The sequence below is a fragment of the Drosophila subpulchrella genome, chromosome X (assembly GCF_014743375.2).
Source record: "Drosophila subpulchrella strain 33 F10 #4 breed RU33 chromosome X, RU_Dsub_v1.1 Primary Assembly, whole genome shotgun sequence".
NCBI classification, from domain to species: Eukaryota; Metazoa; Arthropoda; class Insecta; order Diptera; family Drosophilidae; genus Drosophila; species Drosophila subpulchrella.
The window spans coordinates 12,906,061-12,925,115 of NC_050613.1; the positions used below are offsets into that span (position 1 = coordinate 12,906,061).

The 19,055-nt window shown below is 40.9% G+C and overlaps 3 protein-coding genes and 1 long non-coding RNA gene across 4 annotated transcripts; 3 read left to right on the forward strand and 1 right to left on the reverse strand.

Moving 5' to 3' along the window:
- The first annotated feature begins 92 nt into the window (after nucleotides 1–92).
- LOC119556114 lies at nucleotides 93–1,215 on the forward strand. The gene is made up of 3 exons (XR_005219955.1): nucleotides 93–393; nucleotides 462–648; nucleotides 713–1,215. It is a non-coding gene; the product is annotated as an uncharacterized LOC119556114 (long non-coding RNA).
- Nucleotides 1,216–2,009: 794 nt separating this feature from the next.
- On the reverse strand, nucleotides 2,010–4,829 carry LOC119556112 (BTB/POZ domain-containing protein 9). The gene is made up of 4 exons (XM_037867984.1): nucleotides 4,074–4,829; nucleotides 3,380–4,018; nucleotides 2,856–3,302; nucleotides 2,010–2,799 (listed from the first exon to the last, which is right to left on the reverse strand). The coding sequence occupies exons 1-4, from the start codon at nucleotides 4,698–4,700 to the stop codon at nucleotides 2,260–2,262; spliced, it is 2,253 nt and encodes a 750-aa protein (XP_037723912.1). The 5' UTR covers nucleotides 4,701–4,829; the 3' UTR covers nucleotides 2,010–2,259.
- A 376-nt stretch (nucleotides 4,830–5,205) lies between these two features.
- LOC119556113 (gamma-aminobutyric acid receptor-associated protein) lies at nucleotides 5,206–8,602 on the forward strand. The gene is made up of 3 exons (XM_037867985.1): nucleotides 5,206–5,470; nucleotides 7,725–7,922; nucleotides 7,985–8,602. The coding sequence occupies exons 1-3, from the start codon at nucleotides 5,381–5,383 to the stop codon at nucleotides 8,060–8,062; spliced, it is 366 nt and encodes a 121-aa protein (XP_037723913.1). The 5' UTR covers nucleotides 5,206–5,380; the 3' UTR covers nucleotides 8,063–8,602.
- Nucleotides 8,603–9,342: 740 nt separating this feature from the next.
- LOC119558396 (vacuole membrane protein 1) lies at nucleotides 9,343–15,139 on the forward strand. The gene is made up of 5 exons (XM_037871923.1): nucleotides 9,343–9,459; nucleotides 12,048–12,510; nucleotides 12,571–12,852; nucleotides 13,307–13,613; nucleotides 14,094–15,139. Exons 2-5 carry the CDS (start codon nucleotides 12,071–12,073, stop codon nucleotides 14,610–14,612), a joined length of 1,548 nt encoding a protein of 515 aa, XP_037727851.1. The 5' UTR covers nucleotides 9,343–9,459; nucleotides 12,048–12,070; the 3' UTR covers nucleotides 14,613–15,139.
- Nucleotides 15,140–19,055: the final 3,916 nt, after the last annotated feature.

Below are 19,055 nucleotides of genomic sequence, written 5' to 3' on the forward strand. Positions count from 1 at the left end.
TGTCTTCTATCTTGCTCTGATTGCAGCAATCGCTGGCCACACGGACGGCTCACGTCTTCCGCAAAGTCAGCCCTTAGTGCAGCAGCTTGAAGGCAATCAAACGCCAAGCCGCCGATCCGAATAGCCAGTGTGTTCCCAACCCAAAACCCGAAAACTGACCAACGTTCTCCAGCGGACACGTTCCGAATTGGGCCTGACCCCCGAAGCCAAGAAAAGGTGAGTACCAGAAAAACAACCCTAGAATTCCCGACGAATTCCAGCATACCGAAGGAACTCAGCGGGATCCAGCCAACGGAGGAGACTTTGAAACCTGACCCCAAGCAACCGTCTATTCTCCGACGCTCCTTGCGTATAGTCAACCGCATATTGAAGAACTTCACGGACATTTCCAAAGTAATTAATTTGCGAAGATCGCAACATTCAGAAAGCCATAATCATTCCGCTTCCATCCCCACTTTAAGGATCTGATAACACGAACGGAAGCCCCCCAAAAAGAAGTCGCTCAAAGAACATATCTTCTCCACCCGAGGAAGGGATGACCCATAATAAAAGCTTACTTCTTGACCTACTCAACAGGGGCAGCGTAAAGGAACTGCAGAAAATCCCCGGTATCGGTCCAAAGACAGCCTATACATTGGTTATGCATAGGTTAGTTGATAATAATTTTAATTGAATTTAGTCTTATCCGACTGTTGTTTCCTTAATTATTAAGATTTAACGTGGGATGCTTCCTGAATTTCGAACAAGTAAAAGGCCTGCCTATTTGACCCGGAAAGAGCTGGAATAGGTTTTGCCAAGTCAACTGCCTGGAGATTTGATAATAATACTTATATAAGAACAGTTTATTGTTTAATTATCTATAGGGTTTTTCTTATGATTTACAAAATCCTTTTTAATATGTAGAAAACGAAAAGGAGCAGGATATCAGAGTATCTTGACACTTACAATGAGGTTTTTTGTGTAATATGTGTAATATTTCTTTATGTTTATTTTTGTTTGTCTTTTTTTTACTATGTATGGATCGATGTAAGTTAGATTACTTCTCTTATAAGCTCTACCAATGTCTTAAAATAGGTACATAATGTGAAAACCTTTTTATATAGATCACACTAAAATTACTTGTAAACTTCCAACACTGTTCGAATAGAGCTTTAAAAAAAAGGGGAATTAAATCCAGAATCTGAATTTAAAAAATAAAAGTGCGATACAAATAAATAATATATCTTAAAAGATTTCGAGTCTCTCAACGGGAATCTGGAGCTAATGACAAGTTCTTCGGAAAAGTTGGCTAAAGTTTCCGGGGTACTAAAGTATCGCGGTCCTTTAAAACGTTTAAACGCCCTTCAGGAATTTAAAAACAAAAAAGTTCTTTCAAATTGTTGGAAAACAGCAAATGGAAAGTATTCTTGTTTTGTAATTAAATAATACTAATATTAATTGTAAACGATAAGCGTTCCCAAAAATTTAACGAAACTTTAACCGCAATTGAGCGGAGTGTGCAGTATTGTGAAGAGTCGCTTTGATGCTTGCACATCGCCATCTTCCTCACACTTCCTCGCCCACTGTGAACAAAAAGACCGTCATCTTCTCCCGATACTATCCTGTAATTAGGTGTGATCTCGGGCTTATCACGATCTTGCCATCATTATCGAGTCAGCCTGCTATCATAATTGCTACGGCAGTCAAACAAGAGCACAGCAATTCTTTTTTTGGTTAGCTTTTATTTGGGTGCAGTACAAACTATGACAAAAATTGCCTAATAAATGGAGCTTACTTTTTTGGCCGCTCCAAGAGCCTAGACTATGAGTTGCGGATCAACTGGATTGTATTGGTTAAGGACATTGGACAGGACACAACTCTGGACAGAATCCGACTCGGTGATCGGATATCGTATACAATTTTGGTACAGCTGTTCGGAAATCGGATTCGAATTCGCGATATGTGCATAGAATTAAGTGGTATTGCTTAAGTAAATAACTCTGCTGCCTTGCAAACAAAAGGAATTCTCATTTTGGATCACAATAAATCATAAATATACATACATATATAATTTTTATATATAGATTAAGGTAAGAGCGCAAAAACAACTAGCGATGCGAATGATTCGGGGCGGGCACTGGGGAGGACTAGATAACAAGGGCAGCACAGCCTGCAAACTACAACTAAGCGCAACTAACAGGATACACACAGTCTGCCGGGGATTAACAGTTTGACCACAGGAGTATTTCAAGTACAAAATATCATCATCTGCTGCAGGGCTCAGCGCGACTCCTTCGTGTCCAGCTCCACCAACGGTGGCACTGGTTCAGCCTCCGTACTCTCGCTTCTGCTCCTACTTTGGCTTGGACTTGGATTGCTGCTTGGACTGGGACTGGGACTGGTGTTGGAACTTGCGTTTGGACTCTTCCTCGGCTCGTTGCGCTCCTGCATAAGTGGCGACGAGACGGCTGGAGTCAGGGGAGCCGGTAGCGTCGGCGTGTTGAACGGGGAGTTGGTTGGCATGGAGGGCATTACGGCCGCTGCCTTTTCCTTGGTCTGCTCCGGTTTGGGAGACTGTGTCTGTGGCGGCCAATGGGTGGACTTTAAGACGCTTTGACTGCCGGTAGAGGTGGAGTGACTTTCGGCGAGGACAACCAACGAGGATCCCGAGGTAGAGGCAATATTGTCATCTACAGCCTTGACTGCCTTATCCTTCTCCCGCTCCTTTTCTTTCTTCTCCTTCTCCTTTTCCATATCGGCAATCTTCTTTAGGTAACCCTTGTCCTGGGTGGGGCACTCAAGGTGGACGCAATGAAAGATCTGAAAGAAATAAGCAATAAGTACAAAAATCTTAAAGGCTCGGGCCCACTTTTAACCTCATTTGCTGTGTTCCGAGTGCCCACAATGCGGATAAAGACGACGGGTCGTGGAGCGAAGTGGAAGTTCTGCCATGAACGTGCCTTGTCATTGCGTCTGTCCACCACCATCTGCCAGTCCTTTCGGTTTGTCGAGGTTTCGATGTAGAAGCTGTAGGTGCGGTCATCGCAGTCCCACAGCAGCAGGCGCATGGAGCCGACGTGATAGGGCTGCCCCAGACGGACGACAATCTCACCGCTGCCCAATTGGTGGCACGTGTAGCCCGAGTCCCAGTCATATCGCACATAATCTCCATTGATCAGAGCATTCCGAGTGCGACTTACGCCGTCCGTCACAATGGCGCTCATCTCGATGGTGGCCACGTTCGCCTTGGGCGCCACAAAATGGTCGATGAGTCGCGGTACCTTGGCCGTGTGCATAGCTTCCAGTCCCACCACATGGAATACCTATTTGTGGGAGATTAAATTCAAGATTAAGACATTGTAATATGCAAGGCACAAGCCCCAACGAGGGGCTAACTTACTCGGTTGACTGTGTTCTGGGTTCCCACCAAGCGGATGAATCTCACGGGACGCGCTTCGAAGTACAGGTACTGCCAGGAGCGACAGTGGTAGTCGCTGTAGTCGACCACGCGCTCCCAATGCTGCTGGTCGCCGGACACCTCGACGAAGTACGAGTACGCCCGACTGTCGCTGTCCCAGAGCAGCATGCGGATGTGATTGATCATGCAGAGCGTGCCCAGTTCGACCACAATGCCCGCATCGTTACTGTCCGTGATGCAGTGGCGCGTATAGCCGTGCTCCATGTCGTAGGTGGTCACATCGCCGTCCAGCAGGGCGGTGCGGCACTCGCCCTGAATGCAGCGCGACAGAAACTTGGCCGTGGCCACGTTCTCCTCTGGCCAGAGGGCCGCTCTGTAGGGCAGCGTCTTCGAGGTGCTCCGCTCGTCGATGGCGTCGAGGATCTTGTCGGGATCCAGGATACCCGATGGCCGCACCACCTGCAGCAGGTGCTCGAGGTTCATCAGCGGCAGGCGGACAAAGCTGACAACCGACCGGATATCCACATTGGGATTGTAGCGGCTCCATTTCCACACGGCCAGAAATATCTGCACCTCGGGGGCAAAGAAGCAATCGCGTCGCAGCACCTCCTCCAGCGATTCCTGCAGTGATTAGCATTAGGATTATATAAAATCAATCAATACGATTTAAACCCACCTTTGACAGGGTCTTGAAGGAGTCGTGCTGCAGCAGCTCGGCGGCATTGCGGTCCATGAACATGAGGCACACCTGGGTGAGCTCCTCCAGGTTGTAGAGTCGCGCCGCGTCCAGGATCATGCAGACATTGCTGAGGGCCAAGTACTGGCGCAGATAGTTCGAGATGGCCATCTCCAGGTCCTGGAAGCCGTACTGATTGGCCATGCCGAGGACATCGATGACGGAGTCCTCGTCGAGGGTCGAGAGGAGCAGGGTGCCCGAGTAGATGTAGCGCAGTAGGACCTTGAACGGATCGAGTGGCACCTCCAGCGGTATTTGACGCTGTGTGGTCTCGGCCATTCCGCCGTAGAGCAGCGCCCGGAAGTACTCGCTGCGGGCGGCAAGGACGACACGGTGGGCGGGCAGGCGCTGCTCCTCGACAATGAACTCCACGTCCGCGTAGCGCTCGTTCATGCAGAGGCGGGCCATGTCCGCTGAGAAGCGGTCGCCCAGGTCGATTTCGTCGGTGAACTCCTGATCCTGGGCGCCGCCGTTATTCTTGCCGGAGGCGCTGGATGCCGCATTCTGCAGGCCGCCGGACAGACCGCCTCCGCATCCCTGCATCTTGTGGTGTCCCTGGCTGCTCATCCTGGTGTTGTTTGGCTGCTCTGCTTCTGTTTGTGATTGGATGGTGTGTTTCTTCTTTTTGCCCGAGAACAGTTAACAATATACGTCTCGGCTGCTGCGTCAAACCATCGATGATACGGGCTATCGATAATATCCTCCTAGCGAGTACACAAGTCCATATATGCCTGTCTATCGATAACAGCGTTCAAATATCGATTTGCTATCGCAGTCCAGCAATGGTCACTCTGGACTAGAGGTGGAGATATATCGATGTTAAACGAAAAGCTAATTATTAAATGATAGACTTTTATGGCTCAAGTTAAAGCAAAAGCATTGTTCTGCCAAGCAAATTAAAGTTCAAGAAGTCATCATCTTCTGGGAGATCAACTTAGGAGATTAGCTTATTCATGAACAGGTTTAGAGATGTGTCAAAAACATCGATAGTCGCCAAGAAACATCGATGTTTCTAAAATTTGAAAAACATCGCTGCATCGATGTTTCCATCGATGTTCCTCCACCTCTACTCTAGACTTGAATTTCAGCCCGTTAGGTCGAACGAAACACAGAGCACGAAAACACAAGAGGACACACACACACACAGATCGCATCGATATTTTCCGTTGAAAAGAAAAGCGAAAGGAAACAAGTGAAAAGCCAACCGAAAGCTGCGTTTCCTAGCCAATTACCTGTTAGCCACAATCATGAAGTTCCAATACAAGGAGGAGCACGCCTTCGAGAAACGTCGCGCCGAGGGCGACAAGATCCGTCGCAAATATCCAGACCGTGTGCCCGTAAGTATTCGTCTATATATATATGTATATATATTATCTATATGTATATGCGTGTATGTGCGTGCTTCTGTGTATGCGTTTGTTTTGCGTCGTTTTTTCTTTTCTTTTTTTTTGTTTGTACCGAAGAAAATCGATACTGCGCATATTGGTTATTTCAATGATTGTTAGTATTATTGCAGGGAAAAGCAGGTGGGTGGGGAAACTTCGTGCGAGTGGGGTTGCATAAAATGCATTTGCAGCTGGGAAAACATTTGCGAAAAACTCAAATGAAATTCAAATGAAAATTGTGTACACACACACGTACAGAACACACAGATGTACAGAAGAAACAACAAAAAGAGAACAAAGCAGCTATTTCACTTGCTCAGCTGTTAAGGTGTTGTTGTTTTTCAGTGCTCTCCTCTCTTCCTGTTTTTTCCTCTCTTCACCTCCCTCACATTTACACAGAAAAAAAAATGTGTATATAACTTGTTATTTAATAAGTTAAGTTATATGAGATAAGCCTAGAATCCAGTTTGATTTCTTATACTTTACATATAAACACTTGTATTGTCCAATTGGCCACCCTTTTCTCGCTGTGCACAAACCAGTTGTTTTTGATTTTAATTTCGTTTGTTTGCTTGCAAAAACGAGCGAGTACTGCGCATAAAAAAATATAAACACTAATACTAGCGCTGCTCGTTTTGTTTTCGCAAACACACAAACTGCGACTGGAATTAGTCATAGATGGGCTGAAGGAAAAACAAAAAATTAAAAACAAAACCGAGGGGAATCTCTTCTTCTTCGTTGTTTTTCTGCTATTTCACCACCTTATCTGCAAACTCCTTTCACAAAAACAAAAAAAAAACAACTGAAAACAAAAACCCTGAAGGTGCCCCAATCGCAACGAGAAGTGCATTATATTCACGCTCTTGTTTTCGATTTTGATTTGGACCATACATACATATGTATAAACCTACATATACGCGATATATGCATCCCAAATATTGCCCGTATCCGAGTGTTATTTTCGTTTGTTTTTGGCAAGTGCACGGATGCCAAAACACAAATCACATAACAGCTGAGCAGGGGCAAGGCCAGCTGGTCCGCACCATATATATCCGAATTCTATATATTGTACATACTATAATATCATACCCCAACACCTTGATTTCGGCCAATGACGCCAACGAATTTGGTGGGGGATTTAGATAGGTATTGCAGTAGATGTTTTAGGGGGTTGGCAAGTGCGATGAGCAGTTTGCTAATTTCGTATTCATTATGTTGAGCCCCGCTTCCTGTTCCAAAGTTTGCCAAACCAGTTTATCGATAATTTGGCCAAAGGCTAACTTATAACCCCCTGGCTAGAACGGATCGTCTAGGCCAAAGCATTGGCAACTTGTTCAATTCACTAATATTTTTAATACAAAGGATAATGCATTATTTTAACCAATCAAAAACTAGTTAGGACCTTGAGACCTTGATTGGAATACAAAACAATACATCAAAACAAATGAAAACGAAGTCTGTCATCTGACAACTTATCCAATTTACTTAGATTTTGAATACAATAGATATTGCCCTAATTTTGCAAATCAAAAACCAGTTAAGACCTAGAGACCTTGATTAGCATATAAATATATTATACATATATTTTCAAACTATATTCCAAAATTTCCGATTAATAATCCTTAATTAAATTGGATTTGAAATAATAGAATAATAATAATAATAGAACTCAAATTAATCACGAAATACACGTCTGTGTAATGGCATGTTTAAACTTACGAAATTACTGAATGCAGCACGTAATTACTCACTGCTCTTACGGAATTACTCATTCTATATTAATGTTGTTAATATCAATATTCGAAATTGTTTTTAGTAATTATGATAACTTTACATAAAAGGTATACAAAATTGTTACGGATATGTAACACATTTTCTTTCTATACTCTCTGCTTTTTATTTCAATTTGGTCCATGATAGGTGACGATATATCAATAGTACACTTATTCTAAATAAACAATTTAGCAATCCAAATTACGTGGTTTTGTTAAATATTAACCACAAAATAGTTTCATTTGAGCCTGCTTGAACTGGTTATAACTATATTCGATTTCCAAGGTAGCACGTATTCGAGCACACATGAAACTTTAGAAATGCAAATGCCATTTTTAGCGAAATATGTGAACATCTTTCGGCACGTAATCGGGTCTTTAAAGTGCGAGCATATTTAAGTAGCTCACCTCCTGTTTTTTTTTTCCAACATTAGGTGATTGTCGAGAAGGCTCCCAAGGCGCGTATTGGTGATTTGGACAAGAAGAAGTACCTGGTGCCTTCCGACCTGACCGTCGGTCAGTTCTACTTCCTCATTCGCAAGCGCATCCACCTGCGTCCCGAGGATGCCCTCTTCTTCTTCGTGAACAACGTCATTCCACCAACATCGGCAACCATGGGCTCCCTGTACCAGGTAACTACGGCCGCTTATCGTCGTATCCCCATGCTTAATCTAATCCATTTTCGCTTTTAAAGGAACACCACGAGGAGGACTACTTCCTGTACATTGCCTACTCCGATGAGAACGTCTACGGCATGGCCAGGGTCAACTAACTCTGCTCCGGTTTGCGGCGGAAAACTACCCCCTATACAGAAATCTATATATAAATAAAATATATTTTGTGTTTAGCATGCAAGCTTAAAATATGGACGCGAGTTAGCTAAACGAATTGAGGAAAACCGCAGGAAATGCCACACGAAAAAGAAAGAACTTGAAAATGATCTGAAACAGGGCAACAAAAAAAATCCACAAAAAAAAAACAGAAAGAAAACTACAAAAAGAATTGTTATGTGAACATTATTTTATATATATACATTTTCTAAATGCGTTAGTATTTGAATTAAAATCTGCTTTGTCCTACCATTAACCCCCCCGAAAACAGATCTATTCACACCCCCTACGGCCCATCTAATTTCCATTGCTGTACTTGATCCGTGCGATTGCACTTGTACTTTGTTCGCTTATTTCAATGATTTCACCCTTTTTTTTTACAATACAACAAAATGTTGTGCATATTTAGTGTGTATGGTTACGAATAGGACTCTCTCGGTTAAGTGTACGGTAATTAATCTATTATTAAATAAACAAAAACCACAAAAATAACAAGCGGAGAGTGTTAATGGGGATGGCTTTTCTTTGGTATTGGCTAGGAATCACTGTCAGATGGCCATATTGTATATTATCATTAACATTAAACTGATTGCGAGGTATGAGACAGGAATAAGTGATTTCTGTTTTTACTTTTGTTGAAAGAACAATGGATTCTTATCACTTAAAAAGGAAATGAGTTCATACCATGAGTTGGTCGTTTTTCTTGTATTTCTTATAAGTAGAGAACAATAGGAATTATATCTTTTGGTGTATCATTTAATTTAATCTGAAAGACAAAGAATTAGTTATTTGATTATAATTGCTTTTGGTAAAACACTTGTATTTTTTAGGTAATAACAAAAATCATTTTGTTAAACGCTTTTTTAGGCTATCATCGTATAACTAAGAAATAAACTATATTTTTTGAGCTGCCAATTATGCAAAACCATATGTACCTAGATTACCAATTTACTTTAATGAAATTGATTGTATATTAATTTGTAATTAAAACAAATTATTTTTCTTTTCAATGTTTAATAGAGTCACAGAAAATGACGTGGTACTAGGCAAGATATAAACAATAAAAACAAGGTTAGTGGTTAGCATTTGCAATTGGCGCCCATTCCCGTTTTGATGGGCAGCACTGCCGCCAAGGGAAGTCTGGTCACACTAACGATAGGTAACTTTTTTAAAACCGCTATATAGCCCATCTCTCTCTGTGTCAAAAATACTGAATACTTGGCGATTTCTGCGCATGGCGTTTTCGGCATTTCTTCGGCAGCCACAGACGACCCTAATGTAATTTTCAATGAATTAAATGTGAAAGATCGTGCCAAAGTGCAGACAGTCAAAGAAGCAGGTAAATGAAATACACCTGGTTAGCTACTAGAAGGCCAACATCTAAAAAAGCCGGATAAAAGCGGACTAGTTACAAAACAGCCCAAAGAGGTGCAAAAAATAGAGAAACAGAAAACAAAACACCAGAAAAAAAAGCTTCCAACTATTGCGAATTGTTTGTTATTGCTGTGCTAGTGTTGTTGTTGTTGTTGTGACTCGTGACAATGGAAATTAGTAAGTTAGTAACGAAGTTAAAAAAAAATAACAAAAACAGTGGTAGTTCGGCAATGATATATGTGGGTTCAATTGATTTTTGGGCCATGTCTGGTTTGTTGTTGTTAGGGGGTGGTTTTAAATAACCCTCGCAAAGCCACCACCACCCCCCCCGACCCCGGGTTTTTGAACTCTGGGCGGAAAAACAGCTGCAACGATTGCCACACGAAAAAAAAAAAACAAAGTCGGTGGAAAACTTAACTTAACACTTATTAAATTATGGCGAAACTCGCTGACTAAAACAAAAACAAAAGAATACGAATAAGTGATAAAGAAGAACAACAACAACAGTCGTGTTTTTGTCCACTCAGCTTGTTTTTGTTGTCTTTCTCGCTGTCCGCTTTGTGCTCATCGCTTCTGTTTTGTGCTCCTGCTTCTTCTTGCTCTCTCCCCCCGTTTTTTTACGCGCATGTGGATTCATTTTATTGGTGCTCAAGTATCGCATGATAATCTCACGCTACGTCCCTCGTAATTGTTGTTGTAATCGCAGTTGGTTCTGCTCGTGGAGCTTTTGTTGTTGTGCTTTTCCGCCTCTCCCACACACCCACACAGTCACACACATTGGCACCGCCAGATTGCCGAAAATTGAAGCCATTTTCCCAGCAAATCAAATTCAATTTAGAAAACTATCAACTAACCCGCAGAATGTAAGAAAAAAATCAAGTCAAGGCAAGTCGAAGATTCTGTACCCTAATATTTCAAAACCCCGTTAAGAACTTTTCATAGATCTTTCCTAAGGCAAGATATATTACCAAAAGTCAACAAATTTTGTACCCTTACTTTAAAAAAAAACCCCTCAAGAGCTTTTTAAAGATCTTTCCTAAACATAAAACAACAACAAAATTTAGTTTCGATATTACCAATAGTCCAAAATATTCTACGCTTACTTTGAAAAACCCTAGGAGCTTTTCAAAGATCTTTCCTAAACAATAACAACAACGAGATATAGTTTCGATATTACCAAAAGTCAAAGATTTCGTATCCAATCTTTGCAAAACCCTTAAGAACTTTTCAAAGATATTTTCTAAACAACAAACTTTAATTCCCTTTTGATTATTTCGTATTTAATCACATTTATATTTATTGTTTTTTTAAACTTTTTTTTTCTAAATAACTAATGTTGTGTTAATTTATTTAACGTGAATTTTTGGTTTTTCTAGTTTGGTTTGAAAACAAAAATGATTCAGCTTTTTTTCACTACCATACTTCTTATCACTTATAAGAAATCGTGGCAATTCTGACACGTGACTAAAAATGTGAGTCATGGAAAAAAACTTTCATATTATTTCTTTAATAATATTAAAACACATTGTATTAAAGGAACACCTTTTAATTTTATTTAATTCACTTTAAATAAAAAGAGATGTTGAACTAAGCAGCTACCTATAAAATTGTATACCCTGATAAGGGGATAAACTAGTGAACTCAAAGATTTACATTTTTTTAAATTATCTCTAACCCTTAAGGTCGGGTTACAACTAAGTTTATTATTACATTAGCATTAATTCCCAACTACATATTATTTTTGTTGAACAGTTTTCTTAAAAATATTAAAACATATTGTGTTAAAGGAATATCGTATCATATTTTTTATACCTTAAGTAAAGATAGATTTTCAACTAAACAGCGAACAATGAAATTTCCCTGATAAGAGGCTAAAATATTTTAGCCAAAGATTAACCACTTAGTCACAACTTAGGTAATTATTAAACAGTTAAACAGTTCTCTTAAAAATATTAAAACATTGTGTTAAAGAAGTATCGTATAATTTTTTTTCAAACCTTAAATGAAAATGGATTTTCAACTAAACAGCGAACCATAAAATTGTATGCCCTGATAAGAGGATAAAATATTGTACCCAAAGATTAAGAACTTTCAAAATTATCTCTAACCGTTGAGCTCGGGTTACAACCTAGTTTATTATCACATAAGCATGTATCCCCTTATCAGTGCCCATGTACATTTTTGATTCGTAGCTGTCGTCCAAATGACAGTACCCTTTGCCAGGGCATGACACAAAAACAAACGAAATCAGGGCAAGCTCGTTGGAACAATTCGAAATTAGAGTAGCATTCAGTAGAATACACTTTGCACCCTCGCCAGTCGAAAGCTTATCAGTTTATCAGTGCCACCGGCGGGCAATTTTCATTTTTTCGGTCTCGACACTTTTCACGAACACTCTTTTCGCAGTGCGTGCCGTCGGGAAGCGGACTAAAATTTGAAAATCTTAAAATTTTCGGTCACCGATTCGAAACGAGATTCGACTAACCAATTGGACTTTCTGTCTTTTTTTCCCATTTTTATTTTATCCAAAAAAAAAATTAAAATAAAACACAGCCGCTTGCAAGCCAACCGCTTAAATGTCACAACACTCGAAAAAGGAGAGCAGCAGTAGCGGTAGCGGTAGTAGCCATGCGATCCAGAGCAATCGACAGCACAGCACCAGCAACAACAAGAGCCACAAGCGGCAGGCGGCCAATGGCAATCTGAAGGCCCAGTCGAACTCCCACCACTCCCACAGCCAAACCTCCTCGAAAACGCTAAGTAGCAGCAGCGGCAGCGGCAACTCCAGCAGCAACAGCAGCAGTAGAAGCCTCAGCGGTAGCAGCATGCAGGACACCAGCGCATCCTTGCTGCCAGCGGCGGCCGCTGGCAAGGCACAGAAGAAGAACCAAAAAGACAAACAGCGCGAAAAGGAGCGCGCGGAACGCAGCCAGCTGGTCCTCTGGCGACATCCCCTGCAGACCACCAAATACTGCGGCCTCGAGCTGGCCGCTCTCCTGCGTACGTGGAGCACCAGGTGAGCACTATCTGGTCGGGATATATCCTTGGAGACTAATAACCCATCTTCAACTTACAGGCTACTGCAGCAGCGACTCCTGCTGGCCGCCCTGATAGTATTAGGCATCGTATTTAGCGTAATTTACAAAATAGACGGCCCCCATCAGTTGGCCATCGAGTTTGTGCGTAGGAACACCTGGTTCTTCGTCTACTGGCTGGGCCTGGGCGTCCTGTCCTCGGTGGGATTGGGCACTGGGCTGCACACGTTCCTGCTCTACTTGGGGCCGCACATAGCCAGCGTCACGCTGGCCGCCTACGAGTGCAACTCGCTGCGATTCCCACAGCCCCCGTATCCCGATGAGTAAGTATCTCTAGACTCCACACTATGATCAATTGGTGTGGTTTCCTATAAAAGTCTTGGCTTCGTGATATAGAGCAGGGTAAAATAAAGCCATGACTACAAAATTATCATTCATTTTGAAATGTGAAATAGAGTCTCATTTTTGAGTGGCGCTCTTATTTGATATAAGAAAATAAAATAGGTAGGTGCTGCCTTATTAATTTTTGATTCGCGCCTTTATTTCACTTTTCAAGGTGAATTAAGACCGCGAGGCCTAGTTTCCACACCCTAAAGGCTTTCATAGATTTAGACTCAAATATATAGTTCTGTTAGGCTCGAAGCACCTTAAATGTTACCCATAAATATCAGACCCCATATTAAAAATGAAATGAATACTAAACTAATTGATAAGTGTACCTACTTTTTTTTTCCTATCTGCCCATTATTGACTCTTTCCTTTTCTCTGAACCCACAGTATTATCTGTCCTGAGGAGCCGTACGACAAGCGGGTGCCAAACATCTGGTCCATCATGTCCAAGGTGCGAATGGAGGCCTTCCTCTGGGGAGCGGGCACGGCGCTGGGCGAGCTACCGCCGTACTTCATGGCCAAGGCGGCGAGGCTTTCCGGCTACGATCCAGAGGATGCCGAGGAGCTGGCCGAATTCGAGGCTCTGAACGCAAAGCGCCACCAAAAGAACCTCAGTCTGATGGACAAGGGCAAACTGTTCATGGAGCGCGTGGTGGAGCGCGTTGGATTCTTTGGCATCCTGGCCTGTGCAAGCGTGAGTGGTGAAAATCGCTAACCAGCGTGCTTCTCAGATAATCAGATAATCAGTCTTGAAAACAAATTTTACATTTAATTGAAAAATCACTGTTGATAAGTTACAATAGATAACTTTCAAGAATGATTGAAATGAAAGGTTATAGTCTCATATCACTTATTGAAACCCAACTGAATGTAGACCTAAAAATTCTTTTTCTTTGTATTTTTAATGATAGAATATAGATTACTTTTTTGTAACTATTTTGAATCCTGATATTTTCGCAGATTATTAGACCTGAAAACCAAAATTTTAATTTTGATACTTAACGATACTTAACAATTATCGATGAAGGAAGATTATAATGAGAAAAAATATAATTATTTGAAGAATCTCTTTGAAATTTGATTTAAATATTTTTCTACCCATTTAAAATCCTGATGTTTTCGAACTCCATTGCCTTAGAATGCTTTAATAAAAAATGTGCTGGCTTCCTTGCAGATTCCCAATCCCCTGTTCGATCTGGCAGGAATCACCTGCGGCCACTTTCTGGTGCCATTCTGGACGTTCTTCGGAGCCACGCTGATTGGCAAGGCGGTGATCAAGATGCACATCCAGAAGATCTTCGTGATCATCGCCTTCAACGAGACGCTGATCGAGCGGGCCGTCGATCTCTTGGCCTCGCTGCCGCTGCTCGGCCACAAGCTGCAGGAGCCGTTTAAGTCCTTCCTGAAGAACCAGAAACAGCGGCTGCATCGCCAGCAGCGAGGAGCGGCCGGTTCGGCAGCCGGAGCTGGAGATTCGGGCAACCTGCTGTCCCGGATCTTTGAGACGTTTGTCATCGGCATGGTGTGCTACTTTGTGGTGTCCATTGTCAACTCCCTGGCCCAGAGCTATCACAAGAGGTTGCACAAAAAGTCGGCGGGAGCAGCGACCACGCCCACTCGACTGGTGGCGGCGGCGGCGGCTGCGGCGGGACCCAGCAAGAAGTCGGGAAAGCAGAAAGCTTTACGGGACTAGAGTAAAATCGCTAGAAATGTTTTTCGTTGATCGTTTTACCCCAAAAAAAACCCGAAATCATCATACCCCGCCCTCCTTTCGATTAAATTATTTTGTTTACTGCGGCTTTCGCTCTTAGTCAAATTATGTATTGTATGTGAGTGTGACCGCGAGAGAAAGAGACGGCCACCAAGCCAGAGGAATTTACCTTGTAGACTAGATTAGGAAAAAAAAAGTTAAAGTAAATGTAAAGCGTGTAGTAGCCCACAACAATAGCCAGAGCAGAATATATTTTAGTAATGTACAAGAAAAAAAAAAAAAACACCTTAGCAATTTTCTGTGTGTGTGTGTCTCGTTTTGATGAAACGAAAGTGAGAGAGACGCAGCTAGTCGCGCCTAATGAAAAGCAAATTGTGCTAAAGTTGTGCAAAAGACAAACAAGCCAGAGCAAACAGAGAGCCCAAAATAAGTTGCAGACCCGAGAGCGATGAAAAGGTATGAAAAAGATTTAAAATTGCTGAAGAATAAATGAAATATGGATATACGAATTGAAGCAATTTTAAATGGGTTTTCAGTGGGTCAAGTTGACTGACCCAGTTGGGCAAAAGTAATTAATCCAAACATATAAGCCTGGCTTGATTAAATATTAAACGCTGTAAAATAAACCATATACGGATACAGAATAAACAGCGTACAAATGTATGTACGCATCAGTTTACAAGGAACTGAATCGGTTTAACTGAAAATTATCAGTTGATTATCATGCGGATAGGCAAGCTGCTCTTAGGATTCTCGGTTAAACCCCTTAAACAGGGAACATTTAACTGAATATAGTGTGGGAGGAAAAATGAAATAACTAAGTGCAAATTAATAAATAAATTATGAATATACAAATCCTCGGCATTTTCATATTGAAGGCAATAATAAAAAGTAAGTTCTTGAGATATTATGGAATACTTAATGGGAATACTGAGAAAAATATGAAACAGAACATAAGAGAGAACATCAAATCGTTGAAAAATTAATTGCGCTTATGATTATTTAAATGATAATTTATGATTTATTACAAAACAACTCAATATAACTCTATGATAACAATGAAAAAAAATAATCAGTAATTATTAAGCTTGAGTTTGTAATCGTAAATACGATTTTTTTCTCCCCACAGGCGTTGCATTTAAGGAGTACCCTCCTTAAAGACGACAAAACGGATATGCTGAGTAAGAAAAGACAAAAACATAGATAATACCATTTAACAGCAGTGGGAATTTAGGCTAAAAATATAGATAATACTCGTTAAATGCTTGGCAAAGGGGGTCAGCAGTTGGTAGAACAGCGAAATCCGTTTATTGGCCGGTTACGCCGATACCCAGAAAATCCGTTATCAACAGTTGGCTAACAGCTCGAAATCAAGCTGGCACTCATTAAGCCAAAATAGCTGCTGGCCCATGGCTACGGCTCAATTGTTCCCCTCCCCCTTACTCGATCTCCCTTTCTCTTTCTCACTCTCTTAGAATCTGGCTCGAAGGACAATTGCCGCTGCTGGCATGTTGGAACTGCACTGAGGAAAAAAATTACCATTTCGCAGGTAAATGTACACATATCTTTTATCATTTTATAATGTATGTGTACATCTGGTGATATTGAAAATTGCTAATAGGTCTCTCTCACTTAAAATACAACGACAAAAATTTTACCATAAAATAATGTAAAATAGATATTGGAAATTGTACTAATCTCTCCCCCTTTTTTTTAAATAATATGAAATCGAAAAAAAGGAAGAAATCAAATCGGTCAATAAAACTTAAGGTTAAATCAATAAAGTAAAAAAGCAAGACGACGACTAAAACTTTACCAATGAATAATTTAAAATAGATATTGTAAATTGCAATTGTTTCTCTTTCTCTCTTTTAAAATAATTTGATGTCAATAACGAATAAAATTACCAAATATTGTAAAATCTTTATTGAAAATTTCAATTTACTCTCTTTCTCTCTTTGAAAATTATGTGATATCGATGACGAATAAAAAAGCCAGATAGCGACTAAAACTTTATCACAGAACAATGTAAAATAGTTATTGGAAACTGAAAATTTCTCTTTCTCTCTCTAATTTTTAAAATAATCTGAAATCGATAAAGGGTAAAAAATACAGACAACGGCAAATAATTTGGCATTGAATAATGTAAAAAAGTTTTTAAAAATTGCGATTTTCTCTCTCCATTTTGTAAAAATAATGTTTAAACGATATAGTGTAAGAAAGCAAGACATTGATTAGAACTTTATCATTGAAAAATGCAATTTTCATTCATTGTATCTTTTTGAAAATACTCTGAAACTGGAAAATGCTATATCTTAACTTTTTTGAACATATCAGAGTGATACGCACCGTGTCAAGTTAAACATGAATTTTATATAGATTTTTTTTGTCAGTGTGGTTGATGGCAGAGGAGAGAAGGAGGAGGGGGGGGGAAGGACAGAGGAGCCATGATGCGGACGAGCTTTGAATGCCTAATCCTGTCAACATTTACAGCTAACAAAAACAAGAACAACTGGCAGGAAGGCAAACAGCGATGACAACTGCCAGCGGCCAAGCGGCAAAAGCCGTCACACAGTGTCAACACTACACAACACAACACAACACACTCCTGCTTGGATTGGATGGACAGTGGGGCAGATGGACGGGACGAAACGGAGGAGAAGCAGGACTTAGCACGTACGTTAAATATTTTCATTTAGCTGTCAGCATTTATTTAAAATGGACACTCTGTAAGGGGAAAAGGGGTGATATATGTATGTATGCTCGTACAGTGAAACACCAAGGTGCGGGAACACAGTAGTCGCCCTTACTGCATACATTCCGCTTGGCTGCGTAAGTGGGTGTGGCACCTTCACAGATAGACAGACAGGCAGATATGGGAGTCGCAGGACATGTACGTGAGTGGTATGGCAATCGGCCGAGTTCTGTCGCCTCTGACATTGGTTGATGGTGATACATAGGAGCAAAGCCTTCGGTTTTGGGTCGGAAAACTTTCACATTTTCCCATTTTCATGCCGCTTCAAAATCAACACCCTTCATGGCTTGGCATTTCAGCTGGACCTTGGACCTTGGCCTCTGGGTAAACAGAATTTTGCAAAATTCAGAGAGATAGAGATACTAGCTGGTATGACATTCTGTAAGCCAGAACTCAGGTTTCTGAATCCGTCGTCGCATGGAATTCTGCACTCTTTTTGATTCTTGAAAAACGTGCCCTTTTTTCCTTTTCAACAAAAGCCCCACCGGAAAGTATGCAATACAATTATGTTGCGAGGAAGCGGGACGGGCAAAGCAGAGCCTGAGAGAGCGAGTGAGATGGAGAGACACCGAGCCTTTATTCAGTGCGAACCACATGGCTATTTTCACTCCAAAACATCCTTAGTTATTAGCTGGTATTCGAAAAACAACTTAGATTGCCAAATAAGTTACATGGTACTTATAATAATATTATATTAAAAACTATAATTATAAGTTATATTTTAAATCGTTTATGTAGGACAGAACCAGTAAACCTTTGTAAATTTAAGAACAGCAATGAAGTACAGAGAAAAAATAAAGATAATTATAAAGTATACTCATATTTCGAAATAAATACGTGGCTAAAGATATAGTAGCATACTTCTAGGCACCTTTGGTTTTGGTTTTTAAAAATACAATAATGTGATTGTTTCAAAATAAAACAGGAAAAGATATCCTTAATTTCAGCTACCAGAGAGTGGAAAAAATTGTCATCACAGATGGTGCGTTTCAGAAGGCTTGGGTCCGCGAGCTTTGCTTTCGGCCTGTGCGCGTGCAAATATGACAAAGCTCCAGCACAACCCATCCCATGCCTCGGTGCCCGGCACTGTGGTATCTCCCTGCGCGCGGCCATATGGTCGTTAACCGACTCCACTGTGCAACAGGCGGGGCGAGGGGAGCTGCGGAGGCAGGCGAGGCGATAGTTTCTAGGGATGACCCCCTTGGATCTATGTACCTATCGATCAACTTAGCGAGACTTAACTAATAATCCTAATTCATGTTACTAGGTATTACTATAGTAAACTAATGAAATATTGGAGTTTGGTGATAAACCACTGAAACCAACATTTCAATTCATTCTCTTTCTGAACCTATCTTTTTAATTATAATATAATAGGTTTATTTAAGAACAAAATATATGTATTCTGTTATCCTGATTTGAAACCGCCCTGAAGTTACAACCGCCCTGAAGTATGCAATGAAAAGTGGTTTATTATATCTTAGAAATTGCAGACCAAAGTTTTAGAAGTAGCCGAGGAGTAGGAATTGAAAAGACATTTTTGAGTATCCTTTGAAATGCAATGTTTTTTTTATTTAAAAGATATTACCCATATTATATTCTAAGTTTAAAGGAATTTAAATACAAATTAAATATTATCATGTAAAATCCTATCCCCTATATCTACAACA